We start from the raw sequence: 25,875 nt of genomic DNA, 5'->3' as shown, positions 1-25,875 counted from the left end.
ATAAGGAATTATGAACTTTGACTACAAGAAAACCTTACATTGGAGGGAACATAGAAGATGGGTCTTAAAAAATGAGTAGGACTTCTCTGCAGTGAATGGGAAAATTATTTCAGGTCGAGGAACAGTGTTTGCAGGTAGAGAGAAGTTCTCAAGTGAAGGTGATTGGGGCAGATAGCAATGTGTGGAGACATTTTGACTGTTGTAACTTGGGGTGGTAGGGGCCATGCTACTGGCATGGAAATGAGTAGACATCAGGGATATTGCTAAATATCCTCAGTGCATCACTCAGCCTCCTAAGGCAAAGAATTATTGGGTTTATAATGCGTATGGTGCTGAGCTTGAGAAACCCTCATACAGAGTCATCTACAGATCTGTGTTATCAGGGCAACAACCTGTGTGTGGGTTCTTGGCAAGAGAGGAAACGTGGGAACCAGATTATGAAGGATTTATTAAGGTAGAGGTTTTTTTTTTTTCAGGGGGGAAGTTATGTGTATGTTTTTCATCATTCCTCTTTTGCATTCAGCATTCTGTATCAAACTATTGTTTCAAGTTGAAAATTGTATCATCTTCTAACACTTCTATTAAATATAATATTTAACAATCATTTATTTTTTCTCCACATTTTAAAAATTATAGTAAAACTGCCTAAAACAATTAAGGTGAAGGTTTTACTGATATTTTGATAGATAAGACCTTTAATTATAATCATGAAATACATAAATTGTTCTTCAAAGAAATGCTTCTTCCATCTTTCTAAGAGTGAGGTATACTGAGAGTGCATACTAAGAATACAGCATCACATCCTAATTATAATTTTAGTAATGGCTTTTCTGCTAAAGTGTATTGTACACCATGTATGTTTTTCTGATGCTCTGTCTTAAAAGAGGAATAGCCTTCAGAGAGCCTGGAGAAATAAGTAGTCAATTGCATATTTCAATTACATTTTCACAGGGCACGCCTGGAGAGTTGCTGTTCTGTGGGTACTCATTTATAAAGCTGCTAAATCAGGTTCATGACCAAACTGTTGAGGTTTGTTGCTTTTAAACGGTGGCATCATCAACACTGGTAATTTTTTACAGTTATATTTTTTATATTGGTGGAAAGATGAGAATTTTGATAACTGGGCATTTTGTTGCTCTGTTCTGACTATGGTAATCAGAAGGATATGGTTTTGTAGATTCGTAGTAGGGAGCATATATGCCTGTGTTTCCTCAGCTTAATTACTTATATAAATGGCAAAGAAATCACCCTTCTCTCTATGATTTCTAATTTGAGACTAAAATGGAGAAGATTTATCAGTAGCCATGCTGTCAGTAAAGGGGGAATAACTGCTGTCTCCCAAGAATGCCTGTGGGTTAAACTATGACTTGGTGGTGTGGGGGGAAGAAGTACAGAGAGAAAGAAAACATGCCTTGACCCCATTAACAGGAATTATCTAAAACGGGAATGGAATTTGTCCAAGTTGATGTTGCTTGTGAAAATGAAAAAATATTTTCTTACCCTCAAAATGGTTTTACTTTTATGATAGAGCATTGCAACTGCCTAACTAACAGGAAAGTATTGTTTCTTGAGACTTTAACATACATTATCTAGGAGAAGTTAAAAGAGAAGGAGTGATTCTTATGTTTTTACATTTGCCATAGAGTTTATTTACTGTAGGAATTTCAAATACTTTATTTTTGGTACAATAACAGCTTTTAAATGTTTGCTCCTTTAACCGAAAGTTTGTAAATATAGAGCCTTTGAGGGAGTAAAATTCTTGTTTTATCCTGGGCAAGAAGGCACTGTTCAAGCTTTTTATACAGTGCTGGATTAAAATGCGGCACCATCTTGCTATTGGGTATGCATGTGTGTCTAAAACAGCAAATGGTGCTAATTGTATGGTGTTTTTGTGACAGAGTTAAATGGTCTTTGGAGAAGAGGGAAGAATGTGAAATTTACTGGGTATAACCTAAATGAGGTTTTTAACCTGAGAATATAAGCACAATAGGGGTTGATTTACATCTGAAGTTCTATAACGAGAATAACCACCATCGCCTATAGGGAGATGTCATGTGCTGTGGATATTGTCTCATTTAGCTCGTCCATCACCTACATGAAGTGTGCATGATCCTCATTTCATCCAAGAAGAAATTGAGGCTGAGAGACATTGTGTAACATAATCTGGACTGCACAGTTATTCATTGGTAGATTTAGAAGAATGTATGTCTGTCATACACTGTTTCTAAACCGTTAGTTCTCTGCTGTAAGGGAACAGAGAGGTTGGGAAAACAGTTATTAGCATTCCTTATTATGCACTTAATGTTTAGTAAATTCAGAATCATTAAGATTTGCCATTTCTTTTAAATTCTCCCTCAAATTTTAACTAGAGGACCTTTTCAATATAAACCAGAACTTTCATTCTGTTTTTTAACTAATTATGCTGGCTTTTACAGTAGATGTGAACTGAGTAGGATAATAGTGGAAGGAGAGACAGTGTGACAAAGTACCATCAGTCTTTATGTGCCTACTTCTGTATATTTAAACTTGTCTGTAGGGTTTGGTTTTATTTTTCTCTAAGCAGACTGTGAACTGTGAATCAGTTTTATTTGTCTCCTAGAAATGTGGGACTGATAGAAAAAACACTACAAACATTCTAACATGTTGTTCATCTAAGTTTCCAATTTCTCTCTCTTTTTTAAGGATTTTGTTTATTTGAGGCAGAGAGAGTATGCATGCAAGTTGGCGGGGAAGGGCAGAGGGAAAGGGACAAGGAGACTCCCTGCTGAGTTCAGACCTGCCACCTGCCCCCCATGCACTGCTCAGTCCCAGGACCCTGAGACCACGACTTAAGCCGAAGTCAGATGCTACTGAACCACCCCAGTTGTCTCCTAGGTTTTCAGTTTCTAAATTTCTTTTTGTCTTGGCATTTAAGGTATATTGATTTACTTAATTTGAATACTTGCACCCCTTTGATGAAGAAAGTTTCAGCATACTTTGATAACAATATTACTTTTGGTCAATCTACGTTCTGTGATTTTTTTTCCCTTGGAAGTTTTGCTAAGAAAGCACAGAAGTGTTGAGATTTAAATAAAGAAAAGACGTTCTGCAAGTACACATCCACACACATACCTAGACCCTGGGGTATATGTGGTGTTCCACATGCCATTTGTTTTTACCAAGCATAAAAAGGGGTTTTAGAATTAAGTGCATTTTATATCTGTTTGAAAACCATTCACTAATTTTGGGATAAAATCATATCATATTCATCTTTGACTACTTTGTACCTAATATGATATTTTACTTAAGTCCAATAAATGATTGCTTAATTAAGAGATATATAAGTATTCATGAAATTCAGAACTGTTGTGCATCAGTAATTACCTTTTCTTGCCAGAGAAATAATTTTTAGTATAAATAAATTAGCTAAATAACTGAAGTTACTTCGAAGACCTCATGTTTTTCCTGGTAACCATATTGGAAGGAGGCACCACTCACCATCATCATCATCATGGTGATTACCATGCAGGAAATGCTTACTGTGTGCCAGGAGCTGTTGTAAATCCCTGTTTCATCACTGCAACAGTACTCTAAAGTTGTAGCTAGTAGGAGATAGATGTACTGGATAATGTTATTTTCCTTGTTTTATGGATAGGGAAATGGAGGTACTGGGAGGTTATATGCTGGAGCTAGCGTTTAAATGTAGACTGGCTGACTTCAGACCCCAGGGCTCTATCATTTTTGTTTCACTGTCCTTGTAAACAGCTGAAAGATATCCTGGTGATTTGAGACCTTTGTTGTGCTGATCTCAGATGCTAGCACTGTGGTGTGATAGGATTTGGAGACAGACACAGCCCAGATGTGTATTGTGCCATTGATATTTATCAGTAGATGACTTTAAATAAGAGTTTATTTCTTAGAAGGAGTATGTGTGTGTGTATGTATACACTTAACTTCACTGAACCTCTTTTTGCCCCTCCATTAGTTGTAATATGGGAATAATGTTCCCAAGTTGTAATATGGGAATAGCGTTCAGTAAGTATTGATTCTCTTCTTGGTGCTTCCTCCTCCTATTGAGATTTAATATTCTAAGGCAGCAGATCTCAAACATTTTGGTTTCAAGACTCCCATTACATTCTTAAAAATTACTAATGGCATCAAATGGCTTTCATTTATGTGGTTTTATACATTGATAATTTATCAGGTTAGAAATTAAAATTGAGAAATGTTTTAAATATTTATTAATTGACTTGAAAATAGCAGTAATCTGTTGCTTTAAAAATTAGAAGAGTGACATTGTTTTACCTTTTTTCACATCTTTTTAATGTTGTTTCATAGAAGACTGGATTCTCATATCTTCTTCTGCATTTTATTTGTTTGGATTTGCAGTTTTAGTGGGTGTATATGGAGAACATGTCGTGCAGATATTTGACTGGCAAAGGGAGGAGGATAGCCTTTTCTGTGGATACTTTTCTTTGATAGTGCACCAGAACTATTGGTATTTTCTTTTCTTTTTTTAAAGATTTATTTATTTAAGAGAAAGAGCACATGTGTATAAGCAGGCAAGTGGGGGCAGGGATATAGGCAGAGAGAGAGAGAGAAGCTCAAGCAGGGTCTCCACTGAACATGGAGCCCAAATGGAGCTCGTTGCAGGGCTCCATCCCATGACCCCGAGATCATGACTTGAGTCCATAACCAAGAGTCAGACTGAGCCATCCAGGCGCCCCTATTGGTGGTTTCTTAAAGTTTAGTTATATGGTGGAATCAGAAACCAAATCAGTGAACATTTTGTATTCTATTATAATGAAATCTGTCTTGTGCTTTCAATATTTTTTTCAACCATGCATAATTTTATAATAAATTGGTCATTTGGAAAATTTGAAAAACAGGAAAATTATGTTTCACATTACATTATATAATATCAAAAATTTATACTTGCTAACCATTGCTTCTGGTATTATCAAGTCTTTAAATTATGAAAAGTTGTCAAACTCAGGCTGGCACATAACAAGTTTTCCAAAGTTCTAATTTTCACTTGAAACCTCAAATTTTACTATTGGCAACAATTACCATCAGTTGTTTTCCTTGAAGTGAAAGACTTTGTTTATTTTTGAGAAATTGTCTGCCATATACCAAGTTTGTACCTTATTTTTAACTTTCATTTGTTTTTTCAAGTAATGTGGTGCTCATGAGAAATAGCTAGTTCAGCTTGCAACTCAAAAAATAATGCTTTTCCTCTAAATGAGAGTTGTTATTTTTTTCTTTTTTAAAAGATTCTATTTATTTATTTGTCAGAGAGAGAGGGCACAAGCAGTGGGAGCTGTAGGCAGAGAGAGAGGGAGAAGCAAGCCCCGCACTGAGCAAGGAGCCAGGCACAGGGCTCGATCCCAGGACCTCCAGACCATGAGCAGAGCAGAAGGCAGGCACACTCAACTAACTGAGTCACCCAGGCATCCCAGACAAAATTGTATTTTTTATACAGCAGAACTGTGTTATGTTCACTTTTCATTTTGAATCACAGAATATTAAAAAGATTTATACATAAGAGTCAAGATTGAATAAAACTAATTTTAACTACTTCATCAAGAACTTTTTTTTTTTTTAAGATTTTATTTATTTTAGAGAGAGAGAGAACACAAACAGACAGCACAAGCAAGAGAGCACAAGGCAGGGGGAGGGTTAGGGCCAAGGAAGAGGGGGATGGGGGGGACGGGGACTGAGTGGGGAGAGGCAGAAGGGCAAGCAGATTCCCCGCTGAGCAGTGACACCCCGCCCCCCAATGCGGGACTTGATCCTAGGACCCCGGGGGATCATGATCTGAGCCATAGGCAGCTGCTTAACAGAGACACCCACTCCATCAAGAAATTTTTAAAGTGACTTAAGCAAAGGACTATTGCTTTTGATGAGAAGAGCTGATAAATGTCGCACCTTTTTTTCAGTCTATCACAGACACCTCTCCCCTGTAACAATAAAAGGAAAGTACTATTAAAAAAATCAAACAAGTATGAGAAAGAAACCATTGCTTTTGAAATTAGTGGACTTTACTTGGAATTTCAGGAACTCAGGAGATAGGTTAAAGAATCCTGTAATATCTTACTTCATTGTAGAACTTTTTTTTTTATTTAATGGTATACTTAAAATTTATTTTATGACAATAATGACAAAAGTTTAAAACTGTGGTTGTTTTAAGTTCAGGTTATTTTGCAGTCTTTACTCAAGTATTCATATGCATTTTAGGAAATTGGGGGGGATTTGAATATTTTCAACTATGAGAATTCCTATAGATTTTAGTGAAATTTAGACCTTTAAAAATTAGTTTATGAATTACAAATGGAATACTCTGCATTATGCTGACTGATCCTGACATTTTTATGCATTGTGTATTGATTGTAATTATGATGTAATTTTAAGAATAAACAAAATTTTCATAGATGCAACTCTGAATGAAGACTAGAATATTCTAAAATAGCATAACCTGCCATGTGGCCTTTCATTTAACTTGATGACATCACTTATGTTGTATAGACTTCGCAGTTTTGCACTTGATCTTGTCATTTAATAGTCTATAACAATAGACCTTGCTTTAGTTAGATTATTGACATAGAGCATTTATATATGCCTCTCTAAATATCAAAAGGGAGAAGGCAAGAAGAGTCTTGGGTACTCTTTTTTTTAATGGAAATCTTTTCTTTTTTTAAGATTTTATTTATTTATTTGACAGGAGAGAGATCACAAGTAGGCAGAGAGGCAGGCAGAGAGAATGGGAGAAGTAGACTTTCTGCTGAACAGGGAGCCCCACACTGGGCTTCATCCCAGGACCCTGGGATCATGACCTGAGCTGAAGGCAGAGGCTTAAGCCACTGAGCCACCCAGGCACCCCGAGTCTTGGATACTATTTAATTCATTTTTTTCTTTGCCTTTTATCTTGAGTTTCTTGGTTGATGATTTATCCTTTTTATTTAGTACATGGGGATTTTATGTGCCACTGAAACTCTACAGAGGCAGATGCAGAAAATTTACATTCTGATTACTCAGAATGACTGCTTAAATATTTTTGGGTTAAGGAATTATTTTCTAAATTCAATAATCTTACATTTTAAATTTATCAGCCAGCAATATTCAATGGCTACTTTAAGAATATCTACAAATTCTCGTCCACTATCTGCTTTGCTATTTAACAATTCATAGCTATTAAAAGAAAAGTATTCTATCTTAGTAGGTGTGTGAACTATGCCAGGAGGAGCAATTTTATAGAATCCCTAGCATATCAGTGATTATGTAAAACATTTTATCTTAAAGAGTCCCATCCCCTAGAGCCCAATGTCTTAGACAATGGAAGTGCTCAGTAATTATCTGATGAATGAAATGAAATTCACAGAGAAAATGTGAAATTATTCTTATTCCATCAGAAAATGCCCCTCTTCCCACCACCTTATAATTTGCTGCTTCATTTTGTATCGTGTTTAGTTCAGGAGCTGTGGAGGTACTTTATGTCCAAAATAGTCTCATCACATTAAGCTAATCCCCTTTGAACATGCAACTCAATTTCTTTAATTAGCTTTAAAAATAAGGATCATTAAATCAGAGTGCCACCATCAATTACTGTGCATGGGTTTGCCTGTTCAATAATGCATCAGAGTTGTGCTCTAATCAGTATTTCACTGAAAGATTTATGGAAAAGGAGGCCTCCCTTGCTTCCAAACTTGAAATACAGTTCTATTATGTCTAAAATTTTTTCCTGTGATTGCTACCATTTTAGATGCTGTATTTCATTGAATACTCTTGGTATCCTATCCATTTTTGCATTTCATATTTGGGATCAGTTCCAGAGAGTGTTTTACAGCATTTTTGTAAATTCACAAGAAAATAGGCACTTTTCTTGTTCTGCAAGAAGAAAAGACAAGGTGCAGATTAAAAAAAAACAAAACAAAACAAAAAACAGTCTGCATTTCTATGAGGTGCACCTGTTACGGCAAATTCCCCAGAGAGTGCTTTAATTTTTATTTCTCATTATGTTAAGGAGTAACAAACAAACAAAAATGGGGAAATTGAACTAGCAATATATGCTTATAAATTTATTTAAAGTCTACCAAAACTAAGATTGTAAAAGCAGTGGTCATTTTTCTTGCTTAATGCAAGATAATATGTATTTTAGCTTTGAAATGATAGAAATATCCATCAAATTATATAAGCATTTGGGTTACTTTGTTCTCATTGCTATTCTGTGGGTTTAGAATAGTTGAAACAGCAGGACTAGTAAACAGGTTTTGATAATGTATATAAAAATGCTGTAGGAAATTCAGTTCGATCCTAAGCAATCATTTTTCTAGACAGTTATATAAGTACTTCTGGGAAGATTGATGTTATCCATTAACATAGAGCTAATAATATTAACTTCCTTTTCAGTTAACAATCCAGAAGGGATATATGAAACATAAGAAGTCAGTATTTCAATATTTTTATTGTTAGTTAAGTTAGTTAAGTGAATCTGCATGTTTGAAGATGTTATATTTAGTTAAACTTAGGTATATAATCATATTTATATGATCAAAATATTTAAGACATTGAGCTTTTCAAGTATTTTTGGAACAAAATTAATTTTGTATAATTATTGAAAAAAATTTTAATTTGGAATCTCATACAAATATATCAACCTTTTATCAGGGTGGGTCAACATACTTCAGTATAAAAGTATTAGATGACATAATGATTATTTTTTTAATTCTAATTTGGTGTGCAATTAAATGATTACAAGTTATAAAAACTCATAATCTTTGAGAAGAAAAATCTACGTGTGCTAATGAGGTTAAAACGCACTTGCTGAGGATTCATTTTGACTTGAGCACTTGTTGAAGGATTTATTCTGTAGATGGGAATTAGCCAGTTGAATCCATACCAAGCCAGCAGAGAGTCATACATCACACTAATAGACTTGGCTTCATCTTCAGATACCCAGTTTCTATATTCTCTTTCACTTAAGGTGAATGCCTGGTAATTGAACTTTAAAATCTGAGTTTCTGTCAGAAGATTTAGCTTGATAATATGGAGGCTGTTCAAAGCACCTTCTTTCTTTCAGAGAAGTGTACATTTTATCAGTCATCAGAGTGCCAGGTTCTGTGCTCTGATTTTATCACTTACCTTACAAACTTAAAAAGAGAGAGAGAGAGAGAGTTAACATACAGTAAAGGGCAAAATTACGTAGTTCAAGGATTTTTTTTTAATAAATCGAATGTACACATACAACTCTTCACCTAAATCAAAGTACAGAAAATTATTAACACTCCACAATACTTTGTATCCTCTTTGTTGGTCCTCATCCTCTTCCCAAAGAATCACTTTTTTTTTCCAGCCTATGTGAGGTAAAATTGTCATATAATTGTGTTTGTTTAAAATACACAAAGTGATATTTGATACACACATACATAGTGAAATTATTACCACAGTGAGGTTAGTTAACATATCTGTCACCTCTGTAATAATGTTTTTTTGTGTGTGTGGTTTAAATGTTTAAGATCTACTCACTTAGCTTTCAAATATACCATTGAGTACTGTTAACTATAGTGACCACACTGTACATTAAATCCCCAGAAAGTTCTTGTAACTGGAAGTTTGTACCCTTTGATCAACACCTCCCCACATCCTCTAGCTCCTGGCAACCACCAGTCTACTCTCTGTTATGTGAGATTGGCTTTTTTAGATTCCTTGTAGAAGTCAGGTTCATATACTGTTTTGACTGTTACCCACAAGTATTTGAATTTTATATAAATGCAGCCTGAGTACACATGCTTTGTTCCTGGCTTTGTCTTCACTTTGTGTCTGTGATTTTCCTTCGTGTTATTATATGTAGCTATAGTCTCTTTCCATTCTTCATTGTAGGAATGTACTAGACTATATCTGTACTTTGTGGATAGTAAGTTTTTACTAGTTTTTGGCTATTATAAACAGAACTGCCATAAATGTTCTAGTACATGTTCTTTGGTGTTCATTAAATATGGATTTCTCTTGGATGTTTACTTACGAGTGAAATTTCTGGGTCTTAAGGTATGTATTCAGCATTTATAGATTCTTCCAGTTGATTTCCAAGGAGTTGTGGGTCTGTGCTCTCACTACAATGTAAGAAAATTTTTGTGGCTCCACATCAGTGCTTACACTTGCTACTGTCAGTTTTGAATTCCTCTTTTTCTAATTGTAGGCATTCTGAGGGGTATGTTGTAGTATCATATGATGACTAATGATACTTTTCATATGCTTTTGATCATTTGGATATCCTCCTTTGGGGAGTTCCTGTTTTAAGTCTTTTGCCAATTTTTCTACTGGTTTGTCAGTCTTTACAGAGTTATAACAGGTTTTTAAAAATATTTTCTGAATACAACTTTGTTGGACATTTATATTGCAACTGTCTTTTTTTTTTTTTTTTTTTTTTTTTGTATCTTGATTTTTGAGTCTCTTAGTTATATGTTTTGATGACCAGAGGTTTTTTTTTTTAATTTTAATAAAGTCTAATTTGTATAACCTTTCCTCTATGTGCATTGCCTTATTTGTCCTACTTAAGAAATCATTGGTTATGCCAAGGATATAGAGATTTTCTCTCAGAAGCTTGTTTTAGCTTCTAAATTTAGGCTGTGTATGAGGTAAAGTATGTATGTTAATTTTCCATTTGACTATCCATTTGAACCAGAACCATTTATTGAAAAGATCATTTTTTTCTCCAATACACTGGCACACTAAATCATGTGGCCATATATATATGACTCTGTTTCTAAACTTTAGGTTGTATTCAGCTTTTTAAAATAATTTTATCATTTTATTTTATTTTTTTTAAAAAGGTTTTATTTATTTATTTGACAGACAGAGATGACAAGTAGGCAGAGAGGCAGGCAGAGAGAGAGGAGGAAGCAGGCTCTCTGTTGAGCAGGAGCTCCATCCCAGAACCCTGAGATCATGACCTGAGCCAAAGGCAGAGGCTTAACCCACTGAGCCGCCCAGGTGCCCCAATTTTATCATTTTAAATGCAGTCTTTTTTTAAGTTTTAGTTTCTGCCCCCCCCTTGCCCCAGGAAATAGAGCTGCTTTTTAAAATATTGACTCTATCAACTTTATTTAGAATGTTGTTCAGATCTTTCATATCCTTGATTTCTCCTCCCCCCATTCTATCAGTTACTGAAAGGAATAAGTTATAATCTCTACTTATGATTGTGAATTTGTCTGTTTCTCATTTGGATCTGAGTCCTTTGGCCCTACAAATTTTGAGATTATATTTTTGTTTTTATTTTTTTAAGATTTTATTTATTTATTTGACAGAAGGAGAGCACAAGCAGGGGGAACAACAGAGGGAGAAGGAGAAGCAGGCTCCTCATAGAGCAGGGAGCCCTGTTTTGGGCTGGGATCCCAGGATCCTGGGATCATGGTCTGAGCTGAAGGCAGACGTTTAAAGAGGGAGCAAGCCCAGGTACCCCTGAGGTTATATTTTTAGATGACTTAGACTGTCTTGTCTTTCCATGAATTGAGCCTTTATCTATATGAATTGTCCCTCTTTATCTCTAGTAATGCTTCTTGACTTCAAGTCTGTTCATCTGATACTAGGGCAGGTATACCATTCATCTTCTGTTTAATGTATATGTGGTGGCTCTTTCTCCTTTCATCTTTATCTTTTCTGTTATTAACTTGTATCTTCAGTGAATAGCATCTATGTGTTTTTTTGTGTTATACAATCTTAAAATTATTGTTATTTAACTATTAATAAACTTTAATTAACCTTTTTTTCTTTTTGTCTTGTTTATTTATTTTTTTGGTATTAGTTCACTTTATATTTCATCTTTTTCTGTTAACACGCTACTGATACTTAATTTTATTATTCTTTTAGAGGTTACCCTAAAGATTATAGTAAGTATCCTTGGCCTATTTGAGTCAACTTTTAAGAAAAACCTTATTTTGTGATAATTATACGTTCTCAGTAATTTTTCAATATTGTATAGAGCGGTCCTCTATGTACTTCAGCAGGTTATCTCCAGTGGTAACGTCTTGGTAACTAAAATAAAGTATCAGAAGCACAGAAACTGATAATGGTTTAATGTCCATCATTTTTTTTTTTCAGTCTGTGACATTCTTTCTCTTGCATAGATTTGTGTAATCACCATCACAGTCTAGATACTATTCCATCACCACAATGATCTCTCTGTGCTACTCATTAATTGTTATACCCTGTTCCCTCCCCGCCACCATCCCTGTCCCCTGGCAACTTTGCTGTCTTTATAAACCACTTCAAGAATTTTATAAACATAGTCATAATGTATGGGACTTTTGAAATTATCCTTTTTGCACCCACCTCTTGAGGGACCCTTTGTTTCTTTCCAGTTTTTCACTCTTGTAGATAAAGCTGCTGCATGGTTTTGCATGTGCATAATTTTATTTTCTGTATAATAAATGCCTAAGAGTGTAATTGCCATGTTGTAGGATAGATGCATATTTAGTTTTTTTAGACCCTGACAAACTCTTTGTCAGAGGGATTCTACCATTTTACATTCCTACCAGCACTGCGCAAGCAGGCCATTTTCTCCACATTCTCACCAGCATTTGGTGCATGTCATTATTTTTTTATTTAATCATTCTGATAGGTATATAGTGATATTCTTTGTGCTTTTAATTTGCATTTCTCTAATGGATAATGATGTTGAACATCTTCTGTGTTCTTATTTGCCATCTGCATATCCTCTTTGGTGAAATGTCTTTGTTCCTTTTCTAATTGAATCTTCTTTAGCATGGAGATTTGAGTTTTTTTCCTTTAGGCCAGACATCAGTCTTTTGTCAGATATATAACCCTTAACTTATTATGATATTACTTTAATTAGAACTTTTGCTTCTTCTTGGGAAATTAAAGAAACTTAGTACAGTTCAACCTCCTGTACCCTACTTGTGTCTTCTGTGTAATTATTCTGTACGTATCTATATTTCATTTCATTCCTACCTATATTTAAAACTCCATCCCTTTAAAAAAAGAAAAAAAAATTATTTATTTATTTTAGAGAGAGTTTAAGAGTGAATGGGGGGAGGGCAGAGGGAGAGAGAGAATCTGAAGCAGGCTCACTCCTGAGTGCAGAGCCTGATGCAGGGCTCCATATCATAACACCAAGATCACAAACTCAGCTGGAACGAAATCAGAGCCTTTTAATAGATGGGGCCACTCAGGTGTGCCCCGATTTACTTTAAACCCTTGGGGCGCCTGGGTGGCTCAGTGGGTTAAGCCGCTGCCTTGAGCTCAGGTCATGATCTCAGCGTCCTGGGATCGAGTCCCACATCGGGCTCTCTGCTCGGCAGGGAGCCTGCTTCCTTCTCTCTCTCTCTCTGCCTGCCTCTCTGCCTACTTGTAATCTCTCTCTGTCAAATAAATAAATAAATCTAAAAAAAAAAAAAAAAACCCCAAAACCCCTTTTTTTGTGTTCTCCAGTCTTTTTTCTGCATTAGGGAAATTTCTTGAGGGATCTTTTGTGTTTCTGAGAATTTACTTGTGTATTTCTTTTGTAGAATTCTGAAGCAGTACTGTCTCTGTGTGTGTGTAGGGAAGGTATTCTGAAAATGCTAAGTTGATTTTTTTTTTCATTTTTAGTTTTTTAAATTCTATTGTCTTCTGTTTTTCATTGATTAACTTGGAAGTTTAGTTGTCAGTTTTATTCTTCTTTGAAGATAAGGTGCCTTTTTGTTCTGGTGGCTTTAGATCTTTCCTCTGTTTTGGCCTTCAACAGTTTTACTATGATGTGCTGTGGTAGTCAGCCTCTGGGATGGAGGTAATCCCTGCCTTCTGGTGTTCACGCTCTTGTGTGATCTCTTCTCTTTGAGTGTGGGGTCGCTTTATTGATTTGCTCCTGATGACTAGAATATGGTAGAAGTGATTGTTTCTTCCTGATACCTTTAAAGATTTTTTCACAGCACTCTCTATAAATTTTCTGATTGATCTCAATGGGAGGGTTAACTCTGATGTAGCTCTTTCCACAGGGTCAGCTTAATTGTGTACAGAGAACCAAAGACAATTTTTTTGTTTTCTTGGGATGCTGTTACAGAAGCAGCTCTCTTAGCACACCTCCAAATAAGTGACTTGCTAGACAGAAAGATACTGTTCTTCAAGGTGTATGTATGGCTGATGCTTAGAGTGCAAAACACTTATTTTCAGACATTTTCTTGTGTGTACTTTTGCAGCTGTCCCCAGATAAATGTGCATTCATCAGAGTCATTTTTAGAGCGGTTTTGCCCATCATAATTATTTTTATAGTTATTTGACTTTGTTATATAATATAAAAATTTATGGCAAAGGATTTTTTTTTCATGAAAACTTACTTAAATTCTTTTGAAGGACTATGTAAATGAATTGATAAAACAGTTGTTAGTAAATTGGTTGTGTGTAGTCAAACTGTAACACACTGAAGAAAGATCTCATAAAAATCCGGGTTTCTTAAATTATTTCTCAAGTCTCCACATTCTTGCTTCATCTTAAAGAGACTGAGATGGAAAGTAATGCCATATTAAATGAGTGCAGTTCATGTAAAAAAGAAGTGGGGAGCTCTCATGCATCAAGATATTTGTGAATGAATGCACCCATGCTTTAAGTTAAAATAAAGTACTTACGTTATATATCTGTCCTGTGTTATGAGTTCTACCCTACCTGGCCTTTTGAAATAACAACCAATTTCTGTTCTGACTGTATTCTATTTTTTTTTAATTAAAGATTTTGTTTATCTATTTATTTATTTAAGAGAGGGAGAGAGAGAGAGAACACAAGTGAGCAGAGATGTGGAGGGACAAGCAGACTCCCTGTTGAGTGGGGATCCTTATGGGGGGAGGATCCTAGGACCCTGGGATCATGACCTGAGTGGAAGTCAGACACTTAAACAACTGAGCCTCCCAGGACCCCTCTGACTTCGTCTTAAAAGAAGGCTTGTTCTATATTTCTAAATGTGAAGGGTGTTTCATCCTGCCTTTTTACAAAGAATTTTGACTTTTTAGTTGAGTAATTTACATAATCTTCATTTTATTATGTTTTATGTATTAGCACTAATTCAGATCCATAAATTAAGTTAATGTGTTTATTTACTAAAACCATAAAAAGCCTTTTAAGATTGAAATATTCAGCCAGAACTTAAACAGAGAACAGATAATTATTTAGTGACTCTTGCTCATTTACTAGCAACTTCCATAAATCATACAGATTGTTTATCTGTATATAAAAATCACCAGATAGTTGTGTTTTCTTCTGTTTATTTTATATTTATAAACCAAGATGGGAGTCAAGATTTTTTAATTAAACATTTATACTGTGTCTGCTATGAACAGGTCTATCAAGACAAGTAAGATCCATTTCTGTTTCTCAAGGAGATTATAGCTTGGATAGCCATTTTATTAAATAGTTACGGCAGAGTCAAAGGTGCCTTTGTGCTTTACTCTGAGTGTAAATCTGCACATTTAAAAAACAACCCTTTTGTATGATGATATAATTAAATTGTAGTTTTTAAATACGTGATCTCTTTAACCTCTACTCTTACATTTACATAGACCTCAGGGGCCAAGAGGAGACAGGAGGAGTCATTGACATTGGTAAAAGCCTTAACAAATTTGGAAAAGACCATTGATATTCAGTACTTTCCTATGATTCTCATAGTACTGTACTTGTTCTGGTCCTGTAACTTTACTTTTGAGTTCTTTCACACCTAGTCTTCCATAAAATCAGAGCTTCTGTTTCACCAGTTAACTTCATATAGATAAACTCTCTATTCTTGGAATGTGATTTGTTCATTCTGGCTTACCGTAGCAGAAGTCCAAATATTTTTCTCCTATGGAAACATACTATAGGCATGAGGTCTTGGTGTGTGGGATCCTCAGCCTGTCACATATTTCATTATGCCATCTGCTTCAACCTGAGCAGTGTATCTTCTGCTGGCAGACTTTACTGAAGTTGCCATGGCTCAGGATTAAAAAAAAAAAAAAAAAGAAAAAATCAAATTTGGCATAAGGAGCTTGCTTTTGAAAAAATAATAATTGATCATTCCTGCTGTAGATTTTAAAATAACCATTTGAGAGGATTCCCAAAACCCTCTTCTCAACTCAGTGATCTCTTTCATCTGTGATTGTAGATTGCCAGTATAATATAAGCCAGTATAAGTTGGGTTATTGGTAACTTTGTTAACTTACTGAGTCTTCTATTTAATTTTAAGGACAGGTAACATGCTCTTAGGCATGGATTAGTAATATGTTATAAAATATTTTGATTGCTCTGTCAATGAAAATTTTACCTAATATCTTATTTCTAGAAATGATACCTCAAATGACCGTTTCTTATGTGTATAGTGCATAGGAACACCTTCTTGAAAAAATTCAGATCATAGTCTGCTTATTAGGTGTGTGCCTTCATGTAATATTGGCATCTGAAAAATGGTAATAATGACAGTGGAAGAGTTGTTGGGGAGATGAAATCAGAGTAAGTCCCTAAAAAACAAAACAAAACAAAAAAAACCACATTTATTCTGCAAATGTATATTGAATACCAGCTCGGTGCAAGGCACTCCTGTAGAGAATGAAGGACATAAGAGAGAATAAAATAGTCCAATTCCTTCACTGGGGAATTCTACATTCAAGTCTGTCCACAGAGATTGGGATGGAAGTTCCGTGACAACAGGGTCCATGGCAAGTGCCAAGAAGAAAAACAGAACAGGATAGGCTCGTGGAGCATTAGTGGTGTGATGCTGTCTTGGGTAGCGTTGTCAGGGAGGGCTTCTCTGGGATGAAGTTGAGCACACCTGTATGAAATTAAGCGATAAGCATGTAGATGTTGGGGGAAGGATGTACATGGCTGATAGAGTGACCAGTTTGCTTTGAGGAACTGTGAAGGGGTTGATGTAGATGCATTCTGCTGGGTGAGGGACACAGTGCAGGAGATGAGTTCAGAGAGTGATCCAAAGTATTACTGATTTACTCTTTCTGATAAATAATTGTGGGTAAAAATTTGCAGTACAGACATCCTACAGAAATGGGAAATTATTTAGCTTTAACCTGATAATCTATGTAATAGACACAAGTAATCATAGAATGCTTTTCCAGAATGGAATGATCTTTTTTGTCATTGCTATTACTTATGTCATTGTATCTGGAGTTAGCCAAACTGCAAGGCTTGAGGGCACAGTCCTCCAGATTTCCAACTCTGTTGGAGACTTTTGATACCAGGAGCAAACAGTTAAGGTCTGACTATGATGTTAGAGGGAAGAATCCACAAACGACTACCTTTACTTCTGAGATGAACTTCAAGTTCTGGATGTTCCCCAAACCACTCTCAGGTATGATAATTCAGTATGAGGACCTACAGAATTTATTGGAAGCTTTTCTACTCATGCTTATGGTCCATTGAAAGGAAAGCATCCAGGTATAAAATCAGCCAAAAGAAGATGCATAGTATAGCCTGAGGATTTCAAATATGAAGCTTCCATTTTCCTCACAAAATGTTTGCTTTTCAGAATTGGTGTGTGACAGTATGCACGGAATCTTGCCAACCCAGGAAGCTCACCTGAGTTTGGTGCTCAGAAACGTTATTAGGATATCATTTCATAGGCATGATTAACTGTCTATGTGATTTAGCTTAGTGTCAGTTTGGGCTGGTGTCTTGTGGACTTGGAGTTCACCATGAATATCTGGAAGCTCCAAGGGTTTAGAGGTTCCTTCCTAGGAGCTGGGAATACAGGTCAGACCTCTTTTCAGGAAAGACCAAATTCTTTGCTATGTATATTATTCTAAAAATTCAAGAATATTAAAGATTAAATGGCCCTCTCTCTCAGGGACAACTAATGTTATTATAGTATTTTATAATGTGTATATTTTCCCACATTTAATATAAATATAAACATCTTTTTTGAATGTGCACTGTGTCATACTGTACACATTGGTCGATAGCTAGCCTTTTGTACTTCAGTGTACATGTGAATATGTATGTTTGTGTGTGTTTTAATGGCTACCTTAAAGTTGAACACTGGAGGTAGGTTTTGAAATTTTTCTTCCCTAATAAAAACAATGCTGCATTGAGCATCCTTATACACACATCTTTGTGTATTATTCTCATTTTTCTCTTTGAAATTAATTTCTTGAAATTCAGTAGCTCAATCAAAGGAAATGGAAATTTTGTAATTTCATGTGTAGTTTATTATTACCCCTCTGGATGTTTTCTACGAGATAGTTTATGGAATGTCAGACTTGTTAATAATCTTCATATTGCTCTCAGGTAAACACTACAGCATCGGCAATTTCAAATGTTGAATATGCTCACATTCCAAATCTCAGCCCAGCTGTAATTCCTCCTCTGCAAAATGAATTGTTCTTATCATCTTCAAATAATGGGAATTTGGAAGCATTTATAGGATCTGGTACTATACATGTCAATGGGAAACCTGCTTGTGATGAATTTGATCAACTAATCAAAAATATGGCCCAGGTAAGAATATTTCTTCTTGTTAGTTACAATAGAACAGTGTAATCAAGTCCTGAATAATTGGAAGAATATGTATATGTTTATATTACATTATATAAATATGTAATATATATTGTTAAATATATTTATGAGGACATTTTTAACATCTGAAAAAATTGAAATGGAAAAGAAGTAAATTTTGCGTGAGATTGGATGGTCAAGAAATTTTTGTTTCATTTTTCGTTTTTTTTTCATTCTTCAGGATCAATAATAAAATACATCATTCTAGGTGATGAGTGATAAAGGTTATCTGAGGAAATTCTTCTAAATTATTTTTTTAAACTTAGTAATACCTCTAATAAAATAACTGAATTGAGTGATTAACTTTCAGTTTTGTGTTTTGCCTTGTTTCCTGAACAGGGTCGCCATGTAGAAGTTTTTGAGCTCCTCAAACCTCCATGTGGAGGCCTTGGGTTTAGTGTTGTGGGACTCAGGAGCGAAAACCGGGGTGAACTGGGAATATTCGTGCAGGAGATCCAAGAGGGCAGTGTGGCCCACAGGTAAGACTTTCATGGCATCTTCTCTGTTTTTGATACTATATTCAGAAGGTGTTGAAGACCTTGGGAAAATTTAGAGAAAGAAAATGAATAAAAACAGAAACTTAATGTAATCTGTTATTAATCAGTTTTTAAAAATTTTTAACAATACTGTGATAAAAAGCAAGTACTTGGAAGGGAGAGTATCTTTTAAATGCAGTGATAATCACTTTTTAAAAAGGAAGGAAAGGAAAATTTGAGTAGGACATTAGTCTCATAATTATTAAGTGGGCTCTTTTTGATTAGATTTAAAAGTTGCAGTATTGGAAAGTATACAAGTGACCCATGGTAACTTGAGCTGTATTTTTTTAATATGTTCAAAACAACTAAACGTATCCACCTTTGCTTTTTATCTAAGACAAAACATACTGGTTGAGTGAGTAGCTGTAAAGAAGGTAGCTTTGAGATGGGAGAGATTGATTAAGAGTGGATAACTGGAGCCCAGACTTAAATTTTTAGTATATGTGCCGCCGAAGCGAGCACCCAGACTTAAATTTTTAAAAGTAAAATTACAGGGAAAAGCTTAAAAAGTGTGGACATTAGAAAACTGGCTTAAAAGTACCCTGAAAATATATGCCAAAGAAGCTGTCATTTTCTTGAAAGCTGTCAGATGTCTTCTACCCCTTTCTTCATTCCTGTTAGAGATGGAAGATTGAAGGAAACCGATCAGATCCTTGCTATCAATGGACAGGCACTTGATCAGACAATTACACATCAGCAGGCTATCAGCATCCTGCAGAAAGCCAAGGATAATGTCCAGCTAGTTATTGCCAGAGGCTCATTGCCTCAACTCATCAGCCCCATAGTGTCCCGGTCTCCATCTGCAGCAAGCACAATTTCAGCTCACTCTAACCCGGTGAGTACGTAAGATTTGTAAAAGGGACAGATATTATTTTTCTAGTTCTTATTGGTAGTCTACAGATTTCCGTTTCTTTTAGGTCCTTGTATTTCATGAGTTTTTCCTATTTTATTCTTTTATCTCTCTCTCACTGGAATATTAGTTATTTAACTATAATTAAGTTACTACCTTCTAAGTCAACTTTTACCTTTCTTTATGTATTCTTCTAGTTGACCACATTCCTCAAAAAAAAAAAAAATCCATTTTTCAATAAACCTGATTCTATCTGTAGACAGATAATAGTCTTGTTTTTGCTTTATAAATTACAGAATTATAGTCTTTGAGTTAGCAGTCAATGACTTTAAGGAGTCCTCTAATTTGAAATCGTGTGGAGCAAGATTTTATAGAAGATAATCTTAACAGGTGATGATTTTTCCTTGATCTTTTTCTTTTTTTAGAAGTTCTACAAAGGATCTTGCAAATCATTGCCTATCTTCAGCTGGTTAAATGTGGTTACTAAAAAGATGTATTGATAATTTCAAGAATGACTATATCAATAGCAGTAACAATCTGTTGAGAGGGAAGTATACTAAATGAAAGGGACATTGTTAAGGCTTATTATTATATCCGAACTCCCATTATTTGATACCAATCACAAAATAATAGTCACAAAAATCTCAATCATAATAAAACTTTAGTTTTCCCCAATTTTTTCAAATTCATGTAGAAGTTTTGTTTTCAGGTTCACTGGCAGCACGTGGAGACTATTGAACTGGTGAACGATGGATCTGGACTAGGATTTGGCATCGTTGGAGGAAAAGCAACTGGAGTGATAGTAAAAACCATTCTGCCTGGAGGAGTAGCTGACCAGGTAAGCTACTCCAGTAGGTGTTTCATGTTGCTTTATCAAATTGTATGCCTTCATCTTTTATATTTTCTCTTAGGAAGAAGAAACTCTGGCCTTATGTAATGTCAAAGAAGCTGGGTTAGAAGAAGCTTCTGTTTTGCGGGGCTTTTTCGAAAGTATGTTCTTAACCCTGGGAGAAAGATCTTTGAACAGGGACATTGATGTTAAGTTACAGTTCTATTTATTTATTTTTTTTAAAGATTTATTTATTTCAGAGAGAGAGAGAGAGAGTGAGAGAACAAGGAGGAAGGTGGAGGGAGAGGGAGTGAAAGAATCTCAAGCTGACTCCCCACTGAGTGCAGGGCTTGATCCCAGGACCCTGAGATCATGACCTGAGCCAAAATCAAGAGTTGGGGGCTTAACCAGTTGAACCAAGCCAGGCACCCCTTAAGTTACAGTTTTAGGCAATGATCTTAAGACTTTTGTAGAACGACAGACTAAAGCCCAGGTTATAGATTTGATCATTATAGAGGTAGCTACCCTTTATTTTATGATTACAAATTGTATTTGTAAAACTAGTCAGCTGCTTTACAGCCACAAGATATTATGGAAGGAAAAATACTTTATTATTGAGAGAAAAAACAAGTCCCTTTAGTGATGGGTCACTTGTCATCTTTGTAAATGAAGCACAGCCTATTTTTATCACTTGGATTAGTTTGTGCTGGTATTGCCATTTATGTTCTGTGACACTGCTGGAATATATATATGTGAGAAAAGTTGTTGTAAAATTACTAGTTATAACTTATATTTTAATTTGAGAAGTTCTAGTGTTAAGTGACTTTTTCTTTGGTTATAACATTTTGTTGTAAAGTCGTTTGTTTTTGCATTGTATGTTTAAACTTAACCTAGTTAAGTCAGTTCATGAAATATTTCTCGTATTCCTAAATGAAAGGCCTGTGTAATGGCAGCTTTATCAGTAGAGATATTGACTGTAGCTCAGTAATGTGAATATTTTCTCTCTTTTAAATATGAGCCAGCCTCTAACAGTATTTAATGAAATTCCCCTAGTTGACTGGTCTGCAGTAAATTGAGCTTTGTCTTCAGTATAGAACTGCAGTACCCGATACTGTAGCTGCTTGTAGCTACTTGCTACTTTTAAAATTCAAGTTTAAATTAATTAAAATTAAATAAAATGAATGCCTAGGGTTCCTGGATGATGTAGTCAGTTAAGTGTCCAACTCTTGGTTTCAGCTCAGGTCATGATCTCTTGGGTCATGAGATCAAGTTCTGAGTCAGGCTCCATGCTCAGCACAAAGTCTGCTTAAGATTCTCTCTCTTGCCCCTCTGTCTCACCCCACACCCATCCCAACCCCGCTTGAGCTCTTTCTCTCTAAAATAAATAAAGGAAATTTTAAAAAATTAAATAAAATGACAAATTCAGTTCCTTGGTTGGACTGGATACATTTCAGGTGCTCTAGAACCACCTGTCACTAGTAGCTGCCATATTGGGTGATGCAGAGCATTTCCGTCACTGCAGAAAGTTCTAGTGAATAGTGTTTGTATAATAGTAAGACTCCATCTAAATTTTCATCTATTTCATCTGAAAATTATTCTGTTAGGGAGATTTTTAACTGAAAGTATAAGACAGAAATGTGGTATTAGTTCACTGCTTTTTGGTGGTTTTCTGTATTTTTTGAGTAATGTGTATTTGCATATGCTTCATCTTTGCTTAGTGGCATTTTCTTTTCTTTTCTTTTTTTCTATTCTCAAGAAACTTATAAAAGACTAATATTTTCCTATATATACAGTGGGTAAAAATCGAATTGAAATGCTGTTATCAACTATTGATTTAAGGAATGTTTGTGAATTTCAGTTACTTATATCACATTGAATAATGTTAAGATGCATCAAAAGGCAGTTAAAATAACAACCACGTTTCATGTTCTGTGATTGCTAATTCACATTACTGCTATTTTAAAATTATTTTCTTTCCCTCATTTAGGATTTCCCTGATGAAATTTAAATATTAGTAGCCTGATTAACAGATCTTTTTATTCAGCATGGGCGACTGTGCAGTGGAGACCACATTCTAAAGATTGGTGACACGGATCTAGCAGGAATGAGCAGTGAGCAAGTAGCACAAGTGCTCAGGCAGTGTGGAAACAGGGTTAAATTGATGATTGCAAGAGGTGCCATTGAAGAACCAGCAGCACCCACCTCTTTGGGCATCACCCTCTCCTCATCCCCATCTTCTACACCGGAAATGCGGGTAAGTAGATAGAAACAGTTACTCAGAACCTCATAGACAGTAACATTTAGATAATAGTGATGTTTTGAAACTAGACTTAATGATATTCATATATTAGTGCTAAAGAATGAAAATTCAAGTGTAGATTCAGCACTAATAACATCTTATTAATTAGGAGTCATGTGTAACAGATGAAAAATAGGTTTCTTTAAAAAATTCTAAGTTACTCTTTTACATTTTTCTCTAAGCACATTTTTGAGGATAATCTTTTGAAAGATGATAAAATTTTAAAGGGTTATTTGCTACTAATAATTCAATGTTTAATTTTATCTTTCTTTTATTTAGAAGGCTTTCTGTTAGGTGGGCTGTGAGTTCCAATCATTCTCCTTCAGTCACTTCCCTTTTAGTATCTGTTTTGGGGGTAGGAATAGGGGTAGAAGTATCAACAAAATAATTTTATCCCAAAATCTCTTAAATATTTAAGAACAGAATTACATCCAATTTCTAGTTAAGCACTATAGCAAATGCAAGTCCTGTATTTCTTTCTCATAGATCTAAAAATATCTATCATTTTTTTTTTCTGTTAAAGCTTTTCTAATTAGTTGCTACGGATTCTTTTTTAATAGCCTAACCTCCTCCACAAGCCCTTTAAAACTTTATTAGAACACTTGAAATTTCCATGATTCTGTTGTTTTTAGGATTGAGTTAGTTGCTATTTTTTGCAGAGGAAAAGAAGTAAAGAAAGAAAGCTTGTGTGTGAAAGTATTTAAATCACATTCTTTTGTGGTAAACAAAACATTTATTCAGCAATATATAAATGAATGCAATACCGAAAACCACTTGATGTAATTGAAAGCTTAGAAAAATATCTATTCTGTGCATATCATCATTTCTGAAGCTTGTGCCCCTTTTAAAACCATTCGATAGTCAAATTGCCACCCTCTAAAATAGCACTCGCATAAGTCTTATTAAAAATAGAAAACACATTTGTTTCAATTGAAGCAGATTTCATCCTGTCATTTTCTTGTAATTATCTAAACTTTAAACTTTTGCTAAGTTTGCACAGATAATTATGTGCAATGAAAAAATAAATCAAACTTTACTATAAACTTATATCTCACTTAGATGGACTATCAGTGAGATACAGTCAGAGTTTGCTTAAAGAAAATTAAAAAAATTACCAGCAAGCCCCAACCTGTATGTCCATTCGAGCCTTCATTCTGTTGTGATCTTTGCAAGGTTCTCTGGGGAATCTGCTGGTACCACACAAGCACATAATGCCAGAAGCTTGCTGATGACTTACTGCACTAGTCTGCTAACACTGAATTCAGAGAACCTTGCCCTTCAGTCTAGTATATAATTAATAACAGTTTTCCATGGTAGAGAAACCTGTTGTCAGCTGTCTTTCGGAATGAAGATCAATGCAGAAAGGCATACTTTTCATATAAAGAGCTTTTCAAGTTAAAGTCTGAATTTACAAAACAAATACAGTACAACAATTTTAAATAGCTCTATGTTGCATTTCACAGGTTTTCAAAATCACCATCAGTATATTAATAAAATATCTGGAAGACAGGTTAACTCTACTCGTGGTGTTAGCCTCAGCTATCCACTTAAGATAGCAGTAGCAACAAGTTAGTGGACACTGTGGCTCCTGTATTCTACTAGGCATTTTATACCCTGCAGAGCATTTTAAGACCAGGGGTTTTGCAACCCACTTACCTATATGTGAATTGTGCCTCTAATAGATTGCTTACTGTTTGTCCTTGAAAAGGTTTATGTTCCTCACTTTCCCCAGAGAAAAACTGATAGGAATTTTACCTCCCTTACAGGCTTGTTTTAAGGAGTAAATTAAGACATGTCAAGTGTCTGTTATGTAGAAACTGCTCAATAAATGTTAGCTGGACTTGTTATTCTTATTCCTGGTAGACAGTTGAGCAAATCAATGATTAGAAAAATTCAGATTTGAACATGTTGACCTGAATTCAAAGCACAAGTTCTTGCAGTTGTAGACATAAAGATAACCATGCTGAAAATAGAACTTGTTAATAAGAGACTATTTGATTTTTAAAATTTTGTATACACAAATAATAATGCATTTCTTTGATAAGGGGGTGTTCATCCTTACTGCTGATGTTACTTTTGAGTAACAATGTAAATGCTCAGTTAATGTTGCCATGATTGGAGGAGTAGTCCTTTTCTAGCAGAGTTCTTTGCCACCTTATGATATATTATTCCTAAACATAGGTTGTTTTTTGCCTTTTGAATTTATCTTGTTTGTTTACAGGTTTATTGTTCTGCATATTTATTGATTGATTTTATTTTAGGTTGATGCTTCTACTCAGAAAAGTGAAGAAAGTGAGACATTTGATGTAGAACTCACTAAAAATGTCCAAGGATTAGGAATTACCATTGCTGGTTACATTGGAGATAAAAAATTAGGTAGTTTTAAATTTTTTTTTTTTAATTTGGGAATTGCCTCTAATATCTTTGTCTTGTAAAATAGTGAATTACTATTCTGTATTTTCAGATTGTTGGATCAAAAACTTCCTTAGGAATAATACACTGTAGAAAACTCTGATACGGTGCTTGACAGACAAAATCATTGTCTAATTCTCGAGACTAAGTTTCTGTTGGGTTTATTCCTATGGTTTGTTGATTTATATTTATTCAAAATTAGGACTTTATATTTGGAGAATAAAGGATGGATAGTTTTTGAGTGTGCTTTGCAAATAGTAAAAAAAAAACAAAAAACAAAAAACAAAAAAACCCTATTTCTAATCTTAGAACCTTCAGGAATCTTTGTAAAGAGCATTACAAAGAGCAGTGCTGTTGAACATGATGGAAGAATTCAAATTGGAGACCAAATTATAGCAGTAAGTAACACATTTAATAAGAGCTTTGTTAATTTTCATGGTTGATAAATGCATTC

The 25,875-nt window shown here is 34.9% G+C and overlaps 1 protein-coding gene across 7 annotated transcripts in view; it reads left to right on the top strand.

Moving 5' to 3' along the window:
• Window positions 1-25,875, top strand: part of MPDZ (multiple PDZ domain crumbs cell polarity complex component) — a 152,356-nt gene that overhangs the window by 33,303 nt on the left and 93,178 nt on the right. For 6 of the 7 annotated variants that reach the window (XM_045079640.1, XM_045079639.1, XM_045079641.1 and 3 more), the window contains 7 exons: window positions 18,229-18,438; window positions 18,835-18,974; window positions 19,653-19,866; window positions 20,591-20,719; window positions 22,755-22,964; window positions 25,271-25,385; window positions 25,731-25,819. In XM_045079640.1, coding sequence (XP_044935575.1) covers window positions 18,229-18,438; window positions 18,835-18,974; window positions 19,653-19,866; window positions 20,591-20,719; window positions 22,755-22,964; window positions 25,271-25,385; window positions 25,731-25,819 — 1,107 coding nt within the window. Of the gene's footprint in view, window positions 1-951; window positions 1,066-18,228; window positions 18,439-18,834; window positions 18,975-19,652; window positions 19,867-20,590; window positions 20,720-22,754; window positions 22,965-25,270; window positions 25,386-25,730; window positions 25,820-25,875 lie in introns of all 7 variants that reach the window. The other variant, XM_045079642.1, reaches the window with a different exon arrangement.

This window comes from Mustela putorius, unplaced genomic scaffold (genome assembly GCF_011764305.1).
Source record: "Mustela putorius furo isolate JIRA1106 unplaced genomic scaffold, ASM1176430v1.1 tig00000421_pilon_pilon_pilon, whole genome shotgun sequence".
NCBI classification, from domain to species: domain Eukaryota; kingdom Metazoa; phylum Chordata; class Mammalia; order Carnivora; family Mustelidae; genus Mustela; species Mustela putorius.
The sequence above is the reverse complement of the archived record's forward strand: the minus strand, read 5'-3'. Positions and strand labels throughout refer to the sequence as shown.